At 35.4% G+C, this 26,766-nt stretch overlaps 1 protein-coding gene across 5 annotated transcripts in view; it reads right to left on the bottom strand.

The window, feature by feature from the left end:
- The window catches only part of XRN1 (5'-3' exoribonuclease 1), a 101,273-nt gene that overhangs the window by 39,782 nt on the left and 34,725 nt on the right, over positions 1-26,766 (bottom strand). For all 5 annotated transcript variants that reach the window (XM_029214098.1, XM_029214101.1, XM_029214100.1 and 2 more), the window contains exons 17-27: positions 26,552-26,672; positions 26,354-26,452; positions 22,122-22,225; positions 19,595-19,726; positions 16,720-16,882; positions 15,829-15,942; positions 13,405-13,503; positions 10,866-10,981; positions 10,206-10,352; positions 4,325-4,414; positions 3,803-3,938 (exon numbers count right to left, since the gene is read on the bottom strand). In XM_029214098.1, coding sequence (XP_029069931.1) covers positions 3,803-3,938; positions 4,325-4,414; positions 10,206-10,352; positions 10,866-10,981; positions 13,405-13,503; positions 15,829-15,942; positions 16,720-16,882; positions 19,595-19,726; positions 22,122-22,225; positions 26,354-26,452; positions 26,552-26,672 — 1,321 coding nt within the window. The remainder of the gene's footprint in view (positions 1-3,802; positions 3,939-4,324; positions 4,415-10,205; positions 10,353-10,865; positions 10,982-13,404; positions 13,504-15,828; positions 15,943-16,719; positions 16,883-19,594; positions 19,727-22,121; positions 22,226-26,353; positions 26,453-26,551; positions 26,673-26,766) is intronic.

Here is a 26,766-nt window from a genome sequence, read left to right as displayed (position 1 = left end):
AAAAAAAAAACCAAAAAACTAAAAATAGAACTACCATATGACCCAGGAATCCCACTACTGGGCATATACCCTGAGAAAACCATAATTCAAAAAGAGTCATGTACCAAAATGTTCATTGCAGCTCCATTTACAATAGCCAGGACATGGAAGCAACCTAAATATCCATTGACAGATGAATGGATAAAGAAGATGTGGCGGGTTTCTCTGGTGGCACAGCGGTTAAGAATCCGCCTGCCAATGCAGGGGACACGGGTTCGAGCCCTGGCCCGGGAAGATCTCACATGCCGCGGAGCAACTAAGCCCGTGCGCCACAACTACTGAGCCTGCGCTCTAGAGCCCGCGAGCCACAACTACTGAGCCCACGTGCCTCCCACGTGCCTAGAGCCCATGCTCCGCAGCAAGAGAAGCCACTGCACCACAACGCACACCACAATGAAGAGTAGCCCCCGCTCGCTGCAACTAGAGAAAAGCCCATGTCCCAACAGAGACCCAATGCAGCCAAAAATAAAATAAATAAATTAAAAAAAAACAACCTTTCACTTTATAAAAGAAAAGATGTGACACATGTATACAATGCAATATTACTCAGCCATAAAAAGAAACAAAATTGAGTTATTTGTAGTGAGGTGGATGGACCCAGAGTCTGTCAATAGAGTGAAGTAAGTCAGAAAGAGAAAAACAAATACCGTATGCTAACACATATATATGGAATCTAGAAAAAAAAAATGGTACGGATGAACCTAGTTGCAGGGCAGGAATACAGATGCAGACATAGAGAATGGACTTGAGGACACAGAGGGGAGGGGGAAGCTGGGGTGAAGTGAGAGTAGCATTGACATATATACACTACCAAATGTAAAATAGTTGGCTGGTGGGAAGCAGCAGCATAGCACAGGGAGATCAGCTCGGTGCTTTGCGATGACCTAGAGGGGTGGAATAGGGAGGATGGGAGGGAGGCTCAAGAGGGAGGGGATATGGGGACATATGTATGCATATGGCTGATTCACTTTGGTGTACAACAGAAACTAACATAGTATTGTGAAGCAATTATACTCCAATAAAGATCTATTAAAAAAATTAACAGGGAAAAATATACTGTGTAAAAAAAAAAAAGTGAGAATACTTTATAACCATTGCAATCCATTACTACGATCTACATTAAATATTTTCAAAAAGTGAATTCTTACCTGATAGGAAAAATGGCAGCAGTTTACTTGTAATGATAGTTTTTAGACTGATATTTTTAGACTATAGCTTATGGACATAAGTACAAAAGGGCACAAAACAGCCCTAAGCTACAGAGTCCATGTACTATAGAGTTCTTGTATTTATATACTGTAAAATGCTCCAGCCTTTAAACAGAGTCTATTTTCTTTTATTATAGAGATATTTCATTTCTATCTATCAATAAATATTTACTGAGTTCTATTTATGTGCCATTTATTGATTTACGTACTGGAGATAGAACAGTGAACTGTTTTTTTATTCTAGTTGCGGGAGACATACAAGAAACGAACTAAGGGAAAAAAAATAGCATGTTTGAAGATAAAAAGCATAGAGGAATATAAAGCAGAGAAGGGGGATCAGCAGTGTGGGGAGAGACTGAAATTTTAAATAGGGTGAAAAGTGAAGGTCTTACTGACAAGGTGTCTATGTTTCCAGGGCATAGCAGACTAGAAGTACTGATAGAGTACAACTGGTGCCTACTGACAATAGCAAGAAAAAGGAATATGAGAAAAGATTTAAAGTAATTTAAAAAAGCAGACCCAAGAACTGTGCCTGGAGGATTGCATATGAAAAAACAATCCATATGATCTAACACATCCCTAGGCATTATTACTATAATTACAGCATTGATTAGAAAATATGGCATTCAAACCTGACTCATTAGGCAAATTAATAGACTAGGGCATTTTCACTATAGGCCCCAACCCACAGCTACTAAAATGAGAAGTTCTGGGGAATGACTACTGAAAGTGTGATCACCTGGGAGCTTGCTAGAAATGCAGAATATCAAGAGCTGCTCATCCTAGAGCTACTGAATCAGAATCTGTATTTTATCAAGATCCCCCAGTGATTCATTTGCAAAGTTCAAGAAGTACTGCTCTGAGGGTGGAATCCAGAATGCATGTTTTTTAAAAAGCTCCTCCAGTAATTTTGATAATTAGCTGCGTTTGGGAACCACTATCAATAAGAAAACTAGGAATACTTTTAATGATGACCCTGCATTAAAAATAAAAGTTTAAATTATATTCAGAATGTTATGTTCATTTTTTAGTTTTTTCTCCTTCTTTTCTTTATTACTCTAATAACATTGTAACACTGAAAAGGGAAAAAAAAAAGTCACTCATAACTGCTCCTCCTTGACTCATTAACAGGTTTAATAAAAAAGTCCTGTCTTATCTATATGTACATACATTTTAAAAATGTTGTAATCAAAATAATAGACTACAACTTTGTATGTGTATCTTCAGGTTGCAAAGTAAGGGGAGAATGTGTAAAACATTTTAGAAAGCTCTGCATCCAAATGGGTTCAAATAAAATTTGAGGGCTTAAAGCTATAAACTTTTGTTAAGTGGAAAACTCATTTCAAAAACCATACTGGACAAATAGACTTTACATTGAAAGACAATTAAAAAGAAATGCAGGCTTTCTATTCTCAGCTGAATATCATTAACCTTTCAAAATATCAAACTCTTGGCTCTGAGCCTTACATTTTTTCTTAAAGAGTCATCTAGTGGTGATTTTCCAGACCGAATTCATAGCTCTTGAGCATGTGATAAGAGAATTCAAATAATAATAGCTAAGTATTATTAAGCATTAATAATAGCTAGGCATTATTAGGAGTTTATATGTATTAACTCAGTTAATTCTTTTGAGGACTATATGAGGACTATTTTATTCTTATTTTACCAATCAGGAAATGGAGGCATGGAAAGGTTAACTATCTTGCCTAAGGTTTTAAGTACTGAAAGAGGGATGGGGGAAAATGACGTGAGAGACCAGTTCTTAACTTACTCTGCTATTAGTTCAAACAAGAGAGCACTGTGTTAGGAAAGCAACATCATTTTAATAAAAAGGCAGATATATGAAAAATAAAATTGTAAGTTAAAAAAAGGAATAAAATTAACCCATTTTCTATTGCATCAAGATTGGGAATCAAAACAGATAAAACAGTTAAGCCTACACAGGTTACTGCTTTTTAAAATCAAGACATAAAGGATAGTTTAAGTGGGATTTCAAAAATACTTAGTAACTGAATGAGTTTATCAGTGGGAAATAAAAGTGAAATAAATATAATTTTTATGTTCTATAAAAAGATGAACTGTATCTTTTAAAGAACTTAGAATAGGAAAGAATAGGGAATTAACCTTATTTCTCAATCACAAACTTTCTATTGACTAGACTCAAAAAATATTAATTCTTAAAATTAGAAACACTACAAGGACATAAAATTTAAATGCTATGGCTTTAGGGACTTTCCTGGTGTTCCAGTGGTTAAGACTCCATGCTCCCAATGCAAGGGCCATGGGTTCGATCCCTGGTCGGGGAACTAAGATCCCACATGCCACAGGGTGCGGCCAAAAGAAAAAAGATGTGCATTTATATTTATTTAGACAAACTTAATGGACACTGGAAAAGGCTGGAATATTTTTTTAAATTACAGAATATTTTGACATAATTTAGAATCACTGAGTATATGTTTTATCTGATTGAAATACAAATAAATTATTTGTAGGATAACATGTAGTTCATTTAACTTCAAATCTCATCAGTAATCTTCGTTATTGAAAATTAGTACCTTGCACTTTTCAACTTCTTCTTCAATTTTCTCAACAATAGCTGCATCCAGAATTTGTAAATCACAAGAAGAACGAGACAAAGTACTGACAGGATGTCCCTTTAGCCAAGTAATAATTTCTTGAACTTTCTCAGCACTATATTAAAAACAATAATTTTTTCACATTAATTGAAACTTTCTGAGGGTTTATATAAAAGGCCTGATATGAACTTTCTGAGGGCTATGAATTATAAAAGATATCAAATATATAATCAATCACACCACTTAATTGGGGCTAATTATGAATCCAATATAAACATGGACATGTTATTTCTCAGTAATTATAAAGAAACACAAAAATTAGTTTAAAAGTACTTTACTGATATAAATGAAATAAAAAATATTAAGATCTTAAAGCAAGAACAAAACAATACAAAACCCTCCCCCCAAGAGTAATATAAATTCTTGATAAACTAACTACTACCCTTCAGTAGAACCACTAAGTTGAACTATGCGGCAATAAATCTCATAAATTTTGCTTACCCGTTCTCATTTTCTCCAGGCCAAATGTCATCTTCATAGAACACATCCTCTTGGCTATTTTTGGCTATATAACTAAACAGTTCTGGAGCTCTAGCCGAACAAACAAACAAAAATACTGCTTTTAAAAATATGGCTAATTTCATATAAACTTCCTATCAAATTTCTGGATCCTAAGGGGATATATTAAATATACTGAGGACTAATTATGTACACATATAAGGGATAGAGACCAAAAGATTGAAAGTATTCATAGCTCCTCAAAAAAAGATGAGGGAGAAATGATTCAATTCTTAAGTATAATTAAACTATGATTTTTATAATTGAAATTTTTATAATTGAAACTATGATGATTCAATTACTGACTCTATCCCTCTTAGACTATAATGACAGGTGATAAATGGACAAAAATAATGTATACAGGTTCATTTTCTAGTTTTCACAATAAAGCTAGAGCACTCCACAAAAGAGCAAATGAAAATCCATTAAAAGTTTCTTCTGATATTCCTCAAAATTCCACTGTTCTCTAACAGTGTACTGTAGTACTTTCAAATACACGTAGCAGACTGAACACATGTGCTTATTTCTGCTCCCTTCCCAGCCTGCTAAAAGAATAGTAAAGTAGAAAAAAGGGCATGGACCTATAAAGACAGATGAAGAGAGAAGCAGAGAATCTGATAGTACATGTTGAGTTAACAAAATTTTAGAAACTGAAAACTGAATAGATATGTATGAACTGACTTGACAGGTAGGAATAAGCTGTACCCTAAGTCACCAGAGTGGGAAGTCAACAAGAAGCAAGTTGATGTGAACTGTGGAAGTCTGCAAAAGCTCAGGAGATATGGGCTCCGTACATTTTGATGCTGCAGTATGGGGTGGGTTTAACAGGCTTTTAGTTGAAAATTTTGTATAATAAGCAGTTAGGCAGTCACCTCCACCTCAGCGTAAATCATGTAGTTTACTTTCAGAGAGGCTAAATGGGGGCTGCTCGAGCCTTGGGTAATCCAGGCACAGGAAACTGGATGGGTGGGGCATGAGGAAGAGAGGATAGGTGCCCTACTGAAAACAGGGGATCAGTGAAAATATTACTATACAACATGCCACTAGGAAGCAGGCTAGGAAGTATAACATCTTTAAGAAGCAAACTCTGAGATGGAGATAAACATGGAAAAAGTTTATTAGTGTGTTCTGTGGAAATAACGCCTGTGGAAGGGAAAGAAGGAAGGGGAATTGGGCCCAGGGAGAAGTTGGGCTGTGGTTCAATCTTAATGAACTCCTTGGCCAGTAGCACAGAGATCTCAAAGTAGGATGGCTCCTCAGACTTATCCTGAACTGGGGCAATCAGGTTGGCTGAGCCTTTACATCTTCTTGTTGATGAGGTACTGGATGTGTGGCTGTTGTGGGAAAGGGACATAACTTTAGGTGAGGCAGTTCTCTTCTGTCGGGCAATTCCTGAAGAGGGCTCACTGCTGAGGGCTGTGAGACAGCAGCATTCCTGCTGCCCAGGGAACAGGTCCTGAGTCGTGAAGAGACATCTGGGTGTGTACCACAGTATCCACTATGTAATGAGACCCCCTTACTCTAGTTAATTTCCAGAACACTGGAAGTCAGTTTTGTTCTCCATATCTGTCCTCCAAGAAAAAGGCTGCAGAATACCTTTCTAGGAAAACTACCCAGCTCAAGAGAAAAGATATACATATAGGTAGTGATATTTGGAGATGCTCTGCTGAAACAGCCAAGTCCCACCAGAGAAGCCTCACTGAAGCACATTAAATTTCCAGTCAGCATTTTTTTTTTTTTTTTTTGCAGTATGTGGGCCTCTCACTGTTGTGGCCTCTCCCGTTGCGAAGCACAGGCTCCGGATGCGCAGGCTCAGCGGCCATGGCTCATGGGCCCAGCCGCTCCGCGGCATGTGGGATCTTCCCAGACCGGGGCATGAAGCCGTGCCCCCTGCATCAGCAGGCAGACTCTCAACCACTGCGCCACCAGGGAAGCCCATCCAGTCAGCTCTTTAATCACTGAATAGTAAATATGGTAAGACACTAAAGAACCACAAGACCAAAAAAAAAAAAAAAACTTTAACATGAAAGGAGAGATCAAATCAAACACGAAAGGAAAAAAAAGCAATTTGTAGTAAACAGAAAGTATTAAGAATAGAAGAAAATCTAGATTACTATCTTCAGAGAAATAAAAGAAGATATTTCATTCATTATAAGAACAAGATGCTACAAAAAAAGGAATGCCAGAGAATAAGGAAACACTTCTAGAAATTAAAAATGATTAAATAAAAAATAGTTAAAGCTGAAGAAATCTCCCACAGAGTAGAACAGGAGTATAATACAGAAAACGGATGAAAAGAGATAAGAAAATTAGGAGAATTAATCCAGAAGGTCTAACATCTATCAAAAGGAGTCCTAGGGCTTCCATGGTGGCGCAGTGGTTGAGAGTCCACCTGCCGATGCAGGGGATGCGGGTTCGTGCTGCGGTCCCGGAAGATCCCACATGCCGCGGAGCGGCTGGGACCGTGGGCCGTGGCCGCTGAGCCTGAGCATCCGGAGCCTGTGCTCCGCAATGGGAGAGGCCACAACAGTGAGAAGCCCGCGTACCGCAAAAAAAAAAAAAAGAGTCCTAGAAAGAGAGAATGACAACAACAAAATGGTGAGGAGGAAATTATCAAAGAAATAATACAAGAAAGTTTCTCAGAATGGAAGGGCATCAGTTTCAAGTTTGAAAGGGCTGAACAGCAAAATGAAAGAAAAAAGATCCATTCCAAGGCACACATCTTCACATTATTAAATAGTATTGGTAAAGGGAAGATTCTAAAAAGGTTTCAGAAAATGAAAAACAGATCATGCACAAAGATTAAGAATCAGAATAACACAAGACTTCTTGACAGCAAAGGAAACATGAGAATGGAGCAGCGCTTTTCAAATTCTGAAGGAAAATAATCTGCAATCTAGGATTCTAGACCCAGGCGAGCTATCAACCAAGTATCAGGGAGGTTTAAAGAAATTTCCAGACATGTAAGCTTTCTCAGGAAGCCACTGGCATAAGTGCTCCATCAAAATGGAGACATAAATCAGAAGGAATAAAGCATGAAAGCCAGGAAATAAAGGAATCCTATACAGAAGAATGGTGAAGGGAATTCCTAGGATGAGAGTAAAGAGAAACTTGAATGAAAGCTGTACAACAGCCCAGGAGAGCAATTAGTTTACACTGAAGCAGGAAGAAAGACAGTTTTAAGAGGAAGTATACAAGAAGAAAATGGAACTGAGAGGTCACATGACCTGTTTGACTGTATTAAGTTTTCCAGCTATGGCACAGAGTTTGGGGCCGCATTGGTTACGTGAACATAGATAAGAAACAAATGAATAAACAACACAGAAAAGAACAAAAATGTGTACAAGAAAGGAAATGCAATACTCTACAAGATCCAGAGGTGACCATTTACATTTACCTTAATCGACTAAACCTTAAGAACTGATTTAATTTAAAAAATTGTGATAAAACTATAATGAGAGGGGAAATGTGTTCATGTGTGTAGGGAGGTAAGGGAATGGGGAGTGGGGCTAGTAAAAGAAAGCTAAAGCTTCATCATTCATGGTATGAAATCAATGCATATGTCAAGTTGAAAAATCAAGAAAAAGCAGTCTAAATATGACATTTTTAAGGAAACATGGAGGTAAATAGAAGAAATTATCTAAATTTTTAGATGGTAATATGCAGTTGAAATGTGTCTCCCCCACCCCCACCCCAACATAAGACATAACTGAAGTCCCAACTCCTAGTACCTCAGAATCTGACTTTATTTTGAAATAGGATTTTAAAAGAAGTAATCAAACTAAAATGTCATTAGGATAGGCCCTAATCCAATATGACTGGTGTCCTTATAAAAAGGGGAAATTTGGGCACAGAGACAGAAACAAAGGAAAGATGATATGCAGCAAAGGAAACCATAAACAAAACGAAAAGACAACCCTTAGAACGGGAGAAAATATTTGCAAATGAAGCGACTGACAAGGGATTAATCTCCAAAATACACAAACAGCTCATGTAGCTCTATATCAAAAAAATAAGCAACCCAATCAAAAAATGGGCAGATCTAAATAGACATTTTTCCAAAGAAGACATAAAGATGGCCAAAAAGCACATGAAAAGATGCTCAAATCGCTAATTATCAGAGAAATGTAAATCAAAACTAGAATGAGGTATTACCTCACATGGGTCAGAATGGCCATCAGCAAAAATTCCACAAACAGTAAACACTGGACAGGGTGTGGAGAAAAGGGAACCCTCTTACACTGTTGGTGGGAATGTAAATTGGAACAACAACTATGGAGAAGAGTATAGAGGTTCCTTAAAAAACTAAAAATAGAACTACCATATGATCCAGCAATCCCACTCTTGGGCATATATCTGCAGAAAACCATAATCCGAAAAGACACATACACCCCAGTGTTCATTGCAGTACTATTATTTATAATAGTCAAGACATGGAAGCAACCTAAATGTCCATCAACAGAGAAATGGATAAAGAAGATGTGGTACGTATGTACAATCGAATATTACTCAGCTATAAAAAAGAATGAAATAATGCCATTTGCAGCAACATGGATGGACCTAGAGATTATCATACTAAGTGAAGCAAGTCAGACAAAGACAAATATATGATATCACTCATATGTGGAATCTAATTTTTAAAAAAATGATACAAATGTACTTATTTACAAAACAGAAACAGACTTACAGGTATCCAAAACAAACTTATGGTTACCAAAGGGGAAATGTGGCGGGGAGGGATAAATCAGGAGCTTGGGATGAACATACACACACTACTTATATAAGATAGATAACCAACAAGGACATACTGTATAGCACAGGGAACTCTATTCAATATTCTGTGATAACCTGTAAGAGAAAATAATCTAAAAATGAATGAATATATGTATACGTATAACTGAATAACTTTGCTGTACACCTGAAACTAACACAACATTGTAAATCAACTATACTCCAATAAAATTTTAAAAAAAGATGATATGAAGACACATAAGGAGAAAACCATGTGAAGATGGAAGATTGGGGTGATGCATCTATAGGCTAAGGAACAAAACTCGTGAGGCTACAGGAAGCTAGGAGACAGGTATGGAACAGGTCCTTCCCTAGCACCTTCAGGGGAGGCATGGCCCTATCAACATCTTGATTTTGGACTCTGGTGTTCAGAACTGTGAGACAATAAATTTCTGTCGTTTTAAGCCAACCAGTTTGTGGTATTTTGTTAAGGCAGCTCTAGGAAACTAATACAGGGATCCTCAAATATAAGAAGGTTAGAAACCAGTGGAACAATGGACAGAACATTCAATTGCTAATCAGAAGTACAGCATTTCCTATGAATCACTGACACTAATTCAGTAAATCTTGGTACTCAGATTTCTCATTTTTATAACGAGGAGCTGAGACCTGTTGATTTCTTAGACTATTTATTTCAGCAATTAAATTCAGTGATTCTAGGATAGTAATCTATTGTCCAGCTGGGGTTTTAAGAAAATTCACTATGCCAAGAGTTGTTTTGTTTATCCATACCAATCCTCTTACTACTGACACAGACATGCAGAGTAGTGAATAACTTACGATAGTAAGTTAAGGAAATTTTTAATTAAAAGGAGGCCAATTCTCATCATCCTTTTTAATTTTGAATAATATAAGTACAGTATTTTTCTACTCTATTGTAACTAGTGGCTATGATGCTTCATGACACTAAATTAAGTTTATATTAACATATGTCACATTTTACTAAAGGAAACATTTTTCTTATCAGCAAGGCAAAATAGTTATCACATTCCTACGTTTTTGGATGCCTAGCAGGATCTTGCTAGGCACTTACCTCTCCAAGTACTCTGCAAGAAGTTGTTCTGCTGCAGATGAATACATCCATTCACTTCCAACTTTCTTAGTATATCCAGGTACCTCCTCATTTTTTTTGTTGAACTTGAGATTCAAACCCACATTTGCTTTATGGTCTCCATGAGGGCTGAATTTAAACCACACACACACATACACACAAAAGTTTTAAAATTTTGTTCAAAGAATAAAAAGCTTTGCTTTCAATTTTCAGAAAAGTTTAGTCTTGATTGGTTTTCTACGTTTTAGTTATCATGGTTATTTCCAAAGTAGCAGTAGTGGAAAAACTAGAGGAAAGGCTTCAAAACCCAAGTCAACAAAGCATACAAATAGATTATGTAATTGAGAGGAGAATGAAATAAGGAAATGTAGGGAAATATATAATTGAGATTCACACACACCATCTGATACCTTTTTTCAAGGTTCAATTTGTTAGCTGCTAAAAATAAGAACTGTCTTTCCAACCACCTAAAGCATGTGCCATTTAGATAAAAGATCACCATCAGAGGAATCTATGCATGATTTTTAAAGAAAATTCAGAGCAATTAATAAGAGAAAATAAATACTGAAATATTAACCATTTTATCTTTATTATTTAATTTTTTTCTGCCACTTTAAGTAAATTTCTCTAACATAAACTTACTTTCTCCTAGATCCTCTTCCAATAAAAATACTTCCTGTAAACCTTGAAACAAGGTATCCACTCACTCCAAGGCGACTGGCCAACACATATCCTGGGTTGTACTTTATAGAATATTTCTTTAAATATAAAAACAAAAAGGTCAATTATGGAAACACAAAGCATTAAAGCAGCATTTCTTTACCTTTAAAATCTGGAGATAAGACATCACTAACATTTTGGATTGTGGCAATGTAAGGATTCTCAAAAGTAAGTGACCTATTACCCCCCACCCTGCTTTTTGTTAAAGGATTTATAGGAAGAATATTTCTGCTCCTCTCTCTCCTTAAAGAACAGAATTCCCAAGGATGAATGAAAGGGGGAGGAAACATACAGTTTGTGAAACTCCCTCAAGAAATAAACTCTACAGTAAGTATTAAACGGCAAACTCTGTAGGCAAGAACGATTTTTAAAAAATTAATTTTCATGTTCTAAGAAGGACCTGGTAAAATACCTGGGAAAAATTGAGGTCTTGGTAATTATTACATTGAATTAAAACATGAGTATGTCATCAAAATAGTTGCTACTGAGCAAAAGTGAGTGTCCTTCATATATAGATTTAAGTAATATTTGTTTCCCCGAATCATTTATCATATGAAAATAAGTATGAATAGGCTCATAATTAATACATTGTTAATATAATTCAGTCAATGAAATGTAACCTTTATTTGTGTACTTACGGGAAGAAACTATGAAGACAGTCAAATTAAAAAAAAAATTACCAGATCATACAATTTTTAACCAGGAAGTAAATTACTCACAAATCCAGTACCAACTATGGTAAGCTACCATATACTCCTAACATTATGTATGTAATAATAATAATACATACTTATTTTATATGGATTTCATATACTATGTTCATGTAAATGAACATATAAATATAATAAATATACTATATTTAATAAATTATACAAATATTTTATATTCTTATTTCATGGGAATGTAAGGATATTTTATCATCAGCAAACAAAATTTACAGAGAATGGTAAGGAATTATTTTCCACCATTATTTTTTTAATGATCATGTCTACAATGACCCCTAAATGGATAAATTTTTTTAGTGGCCTGGTACATAAAGTCACTATTAAAATACATTAATATGCTAGTAAAGAATGCAACACAATCAAAACTATTATCAGATATAGAAATAATTTCAGAATATAAAGGAAGAATTAAGGCAATAGTTCTCTATCACAGGTAGTACCACTTTTCTAATAAGTATCTGAAAATGTGTTGAGGCACATTCAGTTACAATAATTGACACAGGTTAAGAACACTTAGTGTCCAGGCACCAAGATGCCAATTGTCTTGCCATATACAGGGCAGTCCTATTTAACACACAGTAGTCCTGCTCAAAATACAATTACTACTCCTTTTGAAAAATATTGGATTATGGTATAGTTAAAGTTAATTAAATCACCACAAATACCCTAGAAATTATAAAATAAAAAGTAGAGAAAGAAGGCTTGAGTAAAAGATAAAGAAAATACGTAAAGAGAAAGAAAGTATACTGGAGAAGGCATGCCTAGCAACACTGTACCTTTAGAATTGGGTAGGCTCTGTCAGATCTAAAAAAAGCCAGGGATGAAGCAACAAGTTCTTCTGCCTCCACTGACTCCCAAACAGAGTTCCAGCTTCTTCATCTAAAGGAACACTCTCCGGATTTCCTGACTATGCCTTCTGAATTATTTCTCCAAAAGAGACCTGACGGCAAGATTTTAGGGACTTCTCTGCTTTCCATAAAGGTTCCTCACGGGTATGCTGATGCCTAATGCCTTAAACTCATTTCACAGGAAACGAAGTTTTAGATTTTTACTACTAGCAAAAATAAAATATAAGTAGCAACGTCTGGCTGAATGTGAATTAATTTCAGTCAAGTTAATTATCTAATCAATCAATAAAAACAAATGATAGATATCGGGATTATCCCCTTACTTTAACAGAGAAAAATAAAAGGGTGCCATGAACTTAAGTGCAGTTTCCCAATTTTCTCTAGGGACTGTTCATCTTTAGCTGAGTAGAGACATATAACCTTTGCAAGAAGGTCATTTGTTACTTGTAACTAAAAATGCAGACCTTGATTAATTATGAAAGGTTTAAAAAAACCCAAGTCTATTCCCAGAGGGTATGCTAATCAATGTGCCACTGGGAATTCCCTGGCGGTCCACTGGTTAGGACTCCGGGCTCTCACTCCTGAGGGACTGGGTTCAATCCTTGGTCATGGAACTAAGATCCCACAAGCCACACTACCAACAACCATTAACAACAACCATTATAGATTAATAGTGGGATCTCAGCAGTTTTTTCCCCCAAAGATTTGCATGAAGTTTTGAGCACAGATTCCACTTATTTTTAACTAATACTAGATGCAACTGTGAGAGAATTTAATCAGTGTTAAATAAAATATTTGCAATAATTCAAAGGAGGTACCAAAAATATCTTTCTAACATTTTTAAAGGTAATCAATTCTAAATTAAATCACATGGACTATAGTACTCACATGCTGGTTTTGTATTAAAGCATCAAGATTGGGTTCACATGGAATACTGAAAACCACACGAATCCTGCCTTCTGTAATCACATCCCCTGAATCCTGAACCTTGGAGGGAAAAAAAAAAAAAATCACAGTATGTTTTAGTCTCTTTCACTACATTTTATTTACTTTTCTACTTATTTGAGTAGTGTTTAGTATTTCTGAAATACAGTAAGACAATAAAAGTAGATAGTGGAAATTTTCTTCAAATTTGTAAGTGGATGTACTTATAAATTTGAGTCATTGTACCTTGCTTTAACCAGTTGTTAACCAGCCTTTTAAAAAAAATTAACTTTAATTTGCAAATAATTTCAAACTACCAAAAAGTTGCAAAAATAAAACAAGTCAAAGAACATTTACCCAGATTCACCTATTATCGACATTTAACTCCATTTAACATTTGTGCTCTATGTGTGTATTTACATACACATAATTATTTTTTGAAACTTTCTGAGGGCATATTATATATATCATGTCCATTATCCCTAAATACTTTGGTGAATATTTCCTAAGAAGAAGGATATTTTGTTATATTACCACAGTACAGTTATTAAATACATAAATTTACGACACAATACTTTTATCTAATCCACTGTCCATACACCAGTTTTGTCAGTTGACCTAAAAGTGACCTGTATTTATAGAAAACTCTTTACTCCCTCTACTACAGGATCAGGCTAGGATCAGATATTGTATTTAGTTGTCATATCTCTTTAGCCTCTTTTAATATATCCAGAGCCTTTGTCTTTCACACACTGACATTTTGAAGAATATAGTTCATTCCTCCCTCTCTACCCTGACTTTTTTTTTTTTTTTTTTTTTTTTGCGATACGCGGGCCTCTCACTGTTGTGGCCTCTCCCGTTGTGGAGCACAGGCTCCGGATGCGCAGGCTCAGCAGCCATGGCTCACGGGCCCAGCCGCTCCGCGGCACGTGGGATCCTCCCGGACCGGGGCACAAACCCGTGTCCCCTGCATCGGCAAGCCGACTCTCAACCACTGCGCCACCAGGGAAGCCCCCTACCCTGACTTTTTAAAAACATTTCTACATTTGGGATTTGTCTAGTGTTTCTCGTGGTTAGGTTAATGTTATATATCCTCAGCCAGAATAGTGCACAGAGGATGTATCCTTTGTAGAGTACCCCATCTGGAGGTACATGATGTTCATCTGTTCCTCACTATTATATTAATTTTGATCATACAATCAAGATGTTGCTAAATTTCTTTACTGTACAATTATAGTTTTTTGTTCTCCTTGCAACTAAATAAACAATCTGTGGGGAGACACTTTCTAAGACCATGAAAATATCTTGCTCCTGATCAAAAATTCCCCTTAGATTTAGCTTCCAATGATGATTGTTGCCTGATTCAATCTGAATCATTATGCTTGTTAAATGATGGTTTTCCAACTCCCTCATTCCCTCCACAATTATCCCTGACATGATAATATAGGCAAAAGTCTTTCCTTTCTCCATTTATTTACCTATTTATTATCACTATGGAATCACGCATTCCTATTCCCCGCCCCTGATGGTTTATAATTCAATATGTACTCGATTACTTTGGTACTTAAACAGTCCCAGATTTGGCCGGTAGGAGCCTCTTCAACCTGCTACCTGTGTTTGTCATATGCTCACATCATTCTTGTGAGTACCTCCTTGCTTTCCCGCATAACTAGTAGTTCTAGGCTCATCGTGTACTTATTCTGCCTCAGCCCTGTAATCAGCCTTCTCTGAGAAGGCCAGTTCCTTTTTGTGGGATATGGTGTTAGAGATCAAGATCAGAGTGTTACATGCTACCAGGGTATCTTTGCTTCCAATCCTTATGAGCAAATAGGGCTAGAAAATATATGTACGTATAGGCACATATGCATTCATATATCTACAAACATACATAAATATACCCATATACATGTGCCTATATACATACACATACACACGTATAAAGTATTTTAGCAATCATGAGTTCACATTAATACCTCCAATTCTAATCTGTCCCCACAGGTCCTTTCTTGCATTCTCCTGTTCTATACTTACAAGTACCTTTTCCCATGTGAGAGCTGGAGTTCCCCAAAACATCAACACATTTATCAATTCATCAGCCCAATAATACATTGAAAATAATTTCAGAATTGCTTCATCCATACTACAATAAATAAACCTATGAAAAAAGAGATTAGAACCTGAATTCTTCTTCCACCACCTCCTGATCTCAGTGTGCTCAACACTAAAGATATATAGCCAAATATTGTGTTTATAAATTAGATGAATGAACTCTTTCTTTTTTCCCCTTCAGTATTACATTTTATTTTATGCCTAAATGAAGAGAAGTTAAATAACTGTATTAACTTGAAACCATAAAGAAATTTAATAGTAAAAATAACAGGTACTAACTTCTCCAGTGCATCCATAATAGGGTGTTCCCAGCATAAAGACCATACTCCTAGGAGGAAACAAGTCATCCAATGTTTTAATATTGGAGAAACGGGAGTCAAAAGCTCGGATGTCCTATGTAGAATGAAATATAAAAGTGATTCGTTACAGTCAAAATTTCTATAGACTGCATATCAAGATTTTTTCCTATGGGATTATGACTATGCTGTCTACAAATGTCAAATGTAAAGATTTTCTACATAACAATACCAGAATCTAAAATTTATTATCTCCTTATATGCCAGACACTCTTCTAGGTACTTTACACATTTATTAGTTCATTTCCTGAAGTTCATTTCATTAGTTCATTTCATTAGTGAACTTCACTAATGAAGTTCATTAGTTCATTTTATTTTCTTCATATCCTGAAGACAACCCTCTGTGGCAGAGACCATTACTAGCCCCACTTTATAGATGAGGAAACTAAAGCACAGAAAGGTGATCTTGCCCAAGGTCATATGGCTAAGAAGTCAACTCAGTCAGTACTCTTAATCACTATGCTATACTGCTTCCCCCAAATTACATGATCACTACATGCATTTAAAAAAATTTGCCCCCTTACAACATCTAAGATCACGAACACAAAAGCAAATGCTTTTTGTATTTACTAATTTATTTAAAGCAAACTTTTTGTGAGAATAATAAATAAATACAAAAGAAAAGTTTCCTAACCATGCACAGAATGAGTGTCTGAGCATGTTATACTCCTTTTAAACACTACAGTATTTTGCAAATTACATTAAATAATAATATCTATTATATATTGCTGCATATTAATATGATACAGTGTTTTCTTTATACAGTGTGCAACAGTGTACGTTAAGATAGAATTGAGACCTGAAGGAGACTTACTTGGACAATAGTTTGATAAACAAATGGAAGAACTTGTTTTGACCACTGTTTCTCTAGACGGACTTCACCATTTTGATTTACTTGATATTTACGACCTGTGAGTAACTGACCATATACAACTGCAGATGTTTCATTTATTATTATTCCTTTTCTTCTCAGGTAGCTCAAAGAAAAAATAAAAAATAAATATAGATGTGTATGAGTGTGCATATATTCTAAGATGATAACCATCATTCAAACTACCAACTCATAATCAAATGCTTAAATAAACTTTAAATAAATATGCTAGCAGTTCTGAGTACCTAACTTAAGACTTTTTGCATTATCCTGTGGCTAACTTTCCCAAAGTCTGTAAGATTAAATAAGAACTCACAGAGTTATAAGAAACTCCTGTGTTTCATACCCACTAGGCTGGCTATAACAAAAAACTGAAAACAAGAAGCGCTGTGGGACCTCCCTGGTGGCGCAGTGGTTAAGAATCAGCCTGCCAGTGCTGGGGACACGGGTTCAAGCCCTGGTCTGGGAAGATCCCACATGCTGTGGAGCAACTAAGCCCCTGTGCCACAACTACTGAGCCTGTGCTCTAGAGCCCGTGAGCCACAACTATTGAGCCCGTGTGCCACAACTACTGAAGCCTGTGCGCCTAGAGCCCGTGCTCTGCACCAAGAGAAGCCACCACAATGAGAAGCCCGTGCATTGCAACGAAGAGTGGCCTCCACTCGCCACAACTAGAGAAAGCCCACGTATAGCAACGAAGACCCAACGCAGCCAAAAAAAAAGGGTTGGAAAGGATGTGGAGAGACTGGAACACTTGTATACTGCTGATGGGGATGTAAAACAGTGCAGCCACTGCGGAAAACAGTTTCACAGTTCCTCAAAAAGTGAAACAGAGAACTGCCAAACAGCCTGGCAATTCCACTCCTAAGTATGTAACCAAAGAACTGGAAACAAGTAATCAAACAAATATTTATAGGCCTATGCTCATAACAGCACTATTCACAATAGCAAAAAGGTGGAAAGAAGCCATATGTCCAACAGATGAATGCATAAACAAAAGGTGGTATATCCATACAATGAAATATTTGGCCATAAAAAGAAATAAGTATTGACATATACTACAATGTGTATGAACCCCCTAAACATGCTAAGTGAAAGAAGCCAGACACAAAAGGTCACATATTATGTGACTCTATTTATATGAAATATCCAGAATAGGTAAATCCAGAAAGACAGAAAATAGAGATTGACAGGGAGGGGCATTCAGTGGGCCTTTTCAGTCTCAAGTAGAGGTTGGCAAACTATGGTAACGGGCTAAATCCAGACTGCCTCCTATTCTTATAAATAAAATTTACTGGAACACAGTCAATCATTTATTTAATATCTATGGCTGCTTTTGTGATATAACAACAGAGTTGAGAAGTTGTGACAAAAACTGTAAAGTCTACAAAGCCTAAAGTATTTACTATTTGGCCTTTACAGAAAAAGTGTGCTGATTCCTGATATGAAGATGCAATCATTCTTCACGTGAGGGATATTTTCTTGTCTCCTCTCCATTTCCTCTTTCTAGAATTCCTCTCAGCTACATTTCAGAAATTCTGACTACACTATTTTCATCTCTTTGTGTACTATGTGCTGAAGGAATTCCTCAGCTTGATCTTTTAGCCCACTGATTCAGTTTTCAGTATGCCCATATTACTATTCAGACCATCTACTGAGCTCATTATAGAAATCATAATTTTATTTTCGTATGTGTTTATAAAAAAGATATGTATTATATAATATACGTTATATATAGTTACATAGTATATAGTTAAATAACATTATTATATATACATATATTTTATATAGCAAAATTAAAATTATGGTGAAAAAACCAGATATGTTCCCTACCCTTATGGAGCCTACTATCTATGAAAAGAGTCTTAAAGTAACCACATTCATAAATTTATTATTATGATTCTATTTATGTGCTATAAAAGAAAATTCAGAATGATGTGAGCTATGACAGGGGTATCTAACTTACACTATTGGGAGGCCAAAAATGCTCTTCTCCCCCTGACAGCTGTGTTCATCTCCTTTTATGTTGGATAGCTTTTCATGGCCTTTTAACATATTTCCTGTTTAATCATCTTTGAATAAGGATACTATGGCCTGGTATTAGCTCCTATAATTGTAGAAGAGGTGTCTCCTTGAGTTCCCATTTATCAATGGATGCTACTACAGTATGAACAGGAGGGCTGACGGATATACATTTATAACACCATTTCACGTGCCACTGCCAGCTTCTATTATTCTGTTTTGGTTTAGGGAATTCTAGTGTTTGGATGAAAAAGGAGAGGTACTGTTAGGGTGGGATCATGGGACACAAAGCACCCTGAAAATTAGCATTCCAAGGAGGGTTAGCTTCTTCTTTACTTAGTTGGTATAGACCTTGCATTTCTGAATTCAGAGCATAAGGGGCTTGGGCGTAGGGAGGAGGGGAGTAGGGAGGAGGGAAGGGTGAAGAACAAAGGAGAGTATGCCCTCCTATTTTTATTAGTTACATGTGGCCAAGAAATTCAATGGCCTTATGGTTAGTGAAATTAACTCTCAAATTCAGGCAACTTATGAACTGTGTATTTCTAGTGTAAGTGATTAGGTCTTTTCTTTTTTTTTTGTACATCATGAAGTATTTTAGTGACAAACTGGGCAAGGCTCTAACTGCTGCTAACCAGATTTTATTTTAAATTAGAACTCATTACTTTTTTAGACCATAAAATGAAGATGCAGTCAGTATTCAGAGTAATCACACTAAGTGGAAAATAAGTTAAAAAATAAGTACATTAGACCACCACATTCTAGTTCAATGACATTAAATACTATTTATGACACTCACTATTCTGAAATTCCTTGTACTTCTTTTGTCCAGTTAGATTGTTCTTTGTCTCCAAGATGGACCACTTTAGAGGGTGGTGCAGTTCTTCCCAAATAAAGCTTCTGTGTTCCTGCAGGTTCTTCCAAGTAAAACCTTAAAAATTAAAATTATAGTACCCGCAAATTTGTGGTTTAATATAGAGTTGTAGTAGTGTGAGTCTTCAAAGTGAAAAGATTTCTACATGGTATAATGGCAAAAAACCAAAAGCCTCCTTTTTTAAAATTGTAATATGAATTTCAGAACAAGCACTTGTAAAAAATTTTAATCAAAATTTAAAACAAATTACAATTCTTTCTCTATAAGAAATTAAACTAAATACATAATAAAAATATAAATTTTTAAAGAATTAATACTCTCAAATTCAATAAAGTAGTTTTTTTTTTTTTTGGCGGTACATGGGCCTCTCACTGTTGTGGCCTCTCCCGTTGAGGAGCACAGACTCCGGACGCGCAGGCTCAGCGGCCGTGGTTCACGGGCCCAGCCGCTCCGCAGCACGTGGGATCTTCCCGGACCGAGGCACCAACCCGTGTCCCCTGCATCGGCAGGCGGACTCTCAACCACTGCGCCACCAGGGAAGCCTCAATAAAGTAGTTTTGCTAAAAAAGTTTAACTTGATTCTAATCAAGCCACTATACCTAACTCCCAGTTTACAGGAAATATGTGGGATGGAGGACCAACTTAAATGACACTAAGAGGAAACAACTAGGTAAATTCAGAATTCTAAAAAATAACTGGCTTGGACTTTAAGAAAAAAGGCAGGGAAGTAAGTTTAGCCAGATCCTAGGATATAAAATCAACATACAGAAATCAATTATATTTCTATATACTAGCTGGGGAAACTGAAATTGAAAACATAATACTATCTATAGTTGCTCCAAAAATTTTTAAATACTTAGGTAGGTATAAATCTAACAAAACATATATAGGTTCAGTATGCTGAGGAAACAAAATAGTGATAAAAGAAATCAAAGATTAAAATAAACAGAGAGATAAATGGATCTTCATTTATCCATTTGGATCAGAAGACTCAACATAGTAAAGATGTCAAATCTCCACAAATTATAAGTTTAGTACAATTCCTATCAAAATTTCTCAAAGATTTTTATAAATATAAAAAAATTTATTCTAAACTATATATAGAAAGGCAAAGGACCAAAAATAGTTAAAACAATTTTGAAAAAAAAAAAAAGTAAGGAATCGCTCTACCTAAGGTTAAGACTTACTACATAGCTACAGTAACAAGACAATGTGGTGCAGGCATAAAAAATAGACATAGAGACAAATGCAACAAAACAGAGAACCCACAAGTAGACCCATACAAATATGCTCAACTTATTTCTGACATAGGTGTAAAAGCAAACTAATGGAGGAAGGAGAGTTTTTTCAACAAATAGTACTTGAGTTAATTCAATATTCATAGGTAAACATATGAAACTTGACCCAAACCTCATACCTTATATAAAAATTAATTCAAAATGGATCATGGATTTAAATGTAAAAGGAGAAGGTAAAACTATAAAACTTTTTGGAGAAAATCTTCTTTGGGACCTAGGGCTAGGTCAAGAGTTCTTAGACCAAAAGCATGATCCATAAAACTAAAAACTGATAACTGGACTTCATCAAAAAGGCAGGGGAACTGAATTTTGATGATTAAAAAAGAATGTTCAATACCAGTTCATACTGGTACTGACTTCTCATCAACAAAATTATGCAACAAAACACAACTGAAATACGTTTGCAGAGACCTAAGGAAAAAGGATTAGGCCTCTAACTCTAAACCTATGAAAACAACAAAAAAAACCTTTTGGATATGTAATAATTCAGAAAACATTAACATCCTCACATTTTCTCTGAAAAAAAAATTACTTTAGAAAGTTCTAGACATGAAAAATAACAAAAGAACAAGATATCAGACCAAGTAAAAGATGACAAAGAATAGCTTGTCTAAATAATCACTGATAAAATGATTGTGAACTTGAATAAAATGTTAAGAAATTATTTTTAGAATAGAAGATACGTGTTTTTTAATATATTATTTAAATGAAACCTGGGAAAGGCATGGAAAAGGTAAGGTTACATATGCTATTTATTCTTGTCAGAAAGAAATATATTTGCTAATTTATATAATGATAACTGGTAGAAAAGAATTAGGATATAGAACTTCCAAGCTATTGAAAGGAAAAGAAGGCAAAAGGGAAAAAATAATATATGCATCTAAAATATGCATCTCAACATTATAAAGCAACTATACTCCAATAAAATTTAATTTAAAAAATAAAATAAAATACTAATAAAAAATATGCATCTCAAGGTATGTACAATAAACTGTCAATAAGTGGTTGAACCTGGAGTGGTATGATTAGAGGACTTTCATTTTCACTATAGAGTGTAAATATTTTACAAATATTATATCAGTTAAAATGTATGAATAAAAGCCAACAAATAGCAAAGCACATATAAACTTTAAAAATTATAAATAAAATCTTACTTAGTTTCTCCATCTGATACACCAACAACTCTAGCTTCTTCAAGATGAGGCCAATTAACAAAGAGAGACTTCCCAAGCACTGATGAAGCTATATTTTCTACACTCTTAAAGTAAAAACAGAAAAGTTCATTCATGTTTTAGGTCCAAGAGAGAATTTTACAGAGGCGAAATTAAATAATTAAAACTGGCTTGTGTTTATAAGTGTGTTTAAAATCTATAAAAACCATGCCTTAATAATTAAAACAGATATAAAATATTATTTGATGGCTCAGGCCAATTATTCCCTATTAGTAACTGCTCTTCTCAGCTTTATTCCCACTTAATTATTCCATCCACTTGAATTCAGTTTTTAAAATTTCTCTTCTCTAAGTTGTGCCTTTATTGCCAACTACTCTCTGTCTTTCTAGTACATTTTCCAGGATTTCTGTTCTTTTAGATTTTTGTTTTTTTCCCTTTCCTTTAAGTTTATTTATTTATTTTTGTTAAAAAAATTTTTTTGGCCACGCCACGCAGCATGCAGGATCTTAGTTCCCTGACCAGGGATTGAACCCTAGCCCCCTGCAGTGGAAGCGTGCAGTCTTAACCACCGGACCACCAGAGAAGTCCTCCTTCTTAAAAAAAAATTTTTTTTCAGTTGTTTTTACTTATCTGCCTTTCTTTATTCTTTAATTTATTATGAATCTGTGTAAGTTTACCAACTTTACCTTCCCCTCTGCCAATCTCTTCTTATTAGAAGGGAACTATGACCAACTTAAAAGTAATTTTCTGCAGTATAAACATCTCAACACTAGGAAGCTTGCCTCCTCATTTTTTCAACAGCACTGGCAGTTATTAGTGAAGGATGGCCCACTGATTTTAATCCTAAATGAAATTACTTGGCGAGAAAACAGGTTTCAGTAAAATCAAACAGAAGAACACTGACCTATAATGTGAGTATTACTGTTCACAATAATAGCCAACATTAGTAGAAATAATGTTCAGCAAGAAATCTAGGTTCTTAGTTCTGCTGCTAACTAGCTGAGTGAATGTCCCTTTTCCAATCTCCATTTAAGTTTTTTAAATTGTAAAATTAATGAGCTGGATTAGTTGCCTCACAAAATTCCATCCAGTTGTAAAATTCTATGATTCTATTATTCTCATGATTATCAGCTTATTTTTCTCATGGAAACTGAGAAAAGTGAAAAGAACAGCATAGATGTCTAGAAAAGGGCTACTATTATTTCATATCAAATAATCAGATAGCATAAAACAGAATCTAAAATATGTAATTCATTTCAGTTTGTGGCTGGTATAATTAAATAAGAACACTAGACTTATTTCAAGTTAGAAACTATGGGTCCAAAATTGGGTTCTGCCTTTGTTCAGCTATGGACTCTTAGGCAAATCCTTTAATCCCACTGAGTCTCAGTTTTCTTTTATGAGAAGAAGTTATAACATCTACCTCACAATATTTATTTAAGGATAAAATAATATACACAAAAGCTTTTTTAAACTATAAAACGCTGCACAGTTGGCCCTCTGTATCCATGGGTTCCACATCTGCAGATTAAACCAACTACTGATGGAGAATATTTAGAAAAAACTCCAGAAAGTTTCAACAAATGCTGGCAACTATTTACATAGCATTTGCATTGTATTTACAATTATTTATACTGTATTAAGTATTATAAGTAAAAGAGATGATCTAAAGTATACGGCAGGATGTGTGTAGGTCATATGCAAATATTACACCATTTTATATAAGAGACTTGAGCATCCACAGATTTTGGTATCAGTGGGGAGTCCTGGAACCAATGCCCCATGGATACTGAGGGACAACTGTATAAATATTCTGTATGAAATAATACCTTAAGTAAAAATTCTTAAAAGGAAACATTATTATTATTATTACTGTTGGTAAGACAACAACTTTGTGGTAGAAACTGAAGTTGAAATATAAATTTTGATTCACATTTTTTCTTTTCATTATGCTTAATCATTATTAGCAAATACTTCTTTAACAAATAGAGATGACTATTTTTAGACTATTTTGGGGGTAACTTTTTATTTTATTTACTATATTTAGACATCTCTTACAGTGAACATATAAAAGAATAACTATTCTGATAAATAAAACAAGTTTCAACATTAGAACTAGGCTCCCTTAATTATCCTTTTCCCTTCTTTCCTAGATTAATCCTTTCCCGTAAGCCCTAGAGGCAATCCACTTCACATCCTTTCCCTCTACAGTGCCTTTAAGAGCTCCTTTCTTCTTTAGCTCTACCTCTCTTCTTTTGTACGGATTTGCTAAATGAGCTGCCTCTTCTTTACCTACAGTTATGTTTCTAACCCTCTTTTCAATAATAAACTTCTTAACCAAGGGCTTAAGACTTGCTACCTCGACTTCCCACCTAACGAGTCCCTGATTAGTACTTAGGAATTGGACTTCTGCCTCCAACAACCTATGGGAATGGAATCCTCAAAGTCCAGTAATGATGCCCAAAGGACAAACTCACAGACCTTATTTTAGTTTTCACTTTTCTTGAACTGTATGTACCATCTACTCCATGCTTCTGTGACACTACTAAACATGGAAATTATTCTCTTTCTTCTCTGAACACTATGTAACCTTTACTGGTTCCTTTTCCACCCTTTCCACCCATGGGTACTTCCTCATGCTGGGACCTTGAACCCTGAGAATCCCCTTTCTTCAAGGAAATGAGCCCCGAGGCCCCAGCCATCACTTCCTTGCTAATGCCCTACATATCCCTATTGTCTTACAAGCTCTAGCTCCAGGTATTCAACTGTGTATAAGTTGCCTTTCTTTTTTAATTAATTAAATTATTTATTTATTTTTTCATTTATTTTTTTCGGTACGCGGGCCTCTCACTTTTGTGGCCTCTCCCGTTGCAGAGCACAGGCTCCGGACGCGCAGGCTCAGCGGCCATGGCTCACGGGCCCAGCCGCTCCGCGGCATGTGGGATCTTCCCAGACCGGGGCACGAACCCGCGTCCCCTGCATCGGCAGGCGGACTCTCAACCACTGCGCCACCAGGGAAGCCCATAAGTTGCCTTTCTTGACTGAAGTTTTTCATCTGAACCACAGAACACAAAAAACAATTTGACTATGTATTTCCCCAATTCTTCCAAGGATGGTACATAACTAGTACCATTCTAAATGCACAAAAGGTAAATTAATCTATTATAAATGAATGGATGACTTAGGGCAAGAGGGCTTAAAACTCTTGTGGAACTCTGTTGAGAAAGGCTGAAAGGGCGGCTCCAGTTAAATGTCCTAGCACCAACTTAAAATTCTATTACTGATAATTAATCCCCTCAAGCCAGTGCCTCTCCCATTTTAACTTCTTTATTCCAATAAACAGTAACTGTTTTTCAGTTAATTAGTCTGATATCTAAGAGTGATTCATATTTAATATTTTCTTTTTCTTTTCATCCCCTATTTTTGAACAAATGATGAAACTTGTGAATTTTATTTAGTCCTGTTCATCTAGATCTATTACCACTCCCACAGTTTATGTCCTTATTGTCTAAGGCTTCTATAACCACAACCTCAACTTGCAGGCTTTTCCATTTTTTTGTATGCACTTTAGTCTACTATATTGCCACCAAATTAATCTTTATGAAAATACCAATTTCAAGATAACAGTCATGAAAAATAAGTCCAAACTCCTTAGCCTGGTATTCAAGGTCCTCCATAATCTGGCCTCAATCTGTTTTTTCAACCTTAATGTCTACTATTTCCCAATACAAGTCCTCTGATTCAGTCAGGTTTATCTATTCCTTCTCAAATACATCACATCTACTCTAAAAAAAAAAAAAAATTCAGACATACAAAAAGGTTAAAAGAAATGATAATGTATCACATTTATTTTTTACTATAACTCCCAGCTCATGTTATTCTTTTCAACTGGAATACCTTTCCCCTCCTTTTTCCTCTTTGTGATAATCTTTCTTTTAGCACCCAGCTCAAGCCTATTTTCATTTACAGATCTGTACTTAATCTTTAGCTCACACAGCTCATCTCCTCTTCAAATTCCTACAGCATTTTTTTTGCTCATTATGTCACAATTATATATGTCCTTTAATTTGTGTAAATGTTTCTTTACTTCATCCTTATTTCCTGTGAACTTCTGGAGTTACTACATGTTATACCACTTTGGAAAACACGTTGCAGCTAAAACAGTTTTATGCATAATAAGCACCTAAGAAATATATAATGAAGAAAATACTTACAAGTTCATCTGATTCTGCATTCACTAATATTTCCAACATCATGTTTTCTCCACGACTGCTTTGCTGGAATACTTGAACCCCACTTTTCTTCAAAAAAAACTTTAAAAGAAGTCATAGAATTTAATTTTAATTTTTTCTCCATAATCACTTCACATTCAGTAAAGTGAAAAAATTTTATGAAAATAAATAGCCACTGACTTTGTGTTTGATGTGTTTCAAAGTAGGAAATCCACAGAAATATAATGCCTTTTGGTCAACCCTGGTTATTTTGTTTTTGCTTATGTCTACACGCCAAGCATCTAATGATATTATTCTATACCTAGAAAATAAATGGAGGCATTTAATTTAAAATTCATACATTACAAGCAATCACAGGTTTTCAGCATTCCCTTCAGTATTTTGCCAGAGTCCTC

Source organism: Monodon monoceros, unplaced genomic scaffold, assembly GCF_005190385.1.
Source record: "Monodon monoceros isolate NGI ecotype Baffin Bay Population unplaced genomic scaffold, NGI_Narwhal_1 Super_Scaffold_11, whole genome shotgun sequence".
Taxonomy (NCBI): Eukaryota; Metazoa; Chordata; class Mammalia; order Artiodactyla; family Monodontidae; genus Monodon; species Monodon monoceros.
The sequence above is the reverse complement of the archived record's forward strand: the minus strand, read 5'-3'. Positions and strand labels throughout refer to the sequence as shown.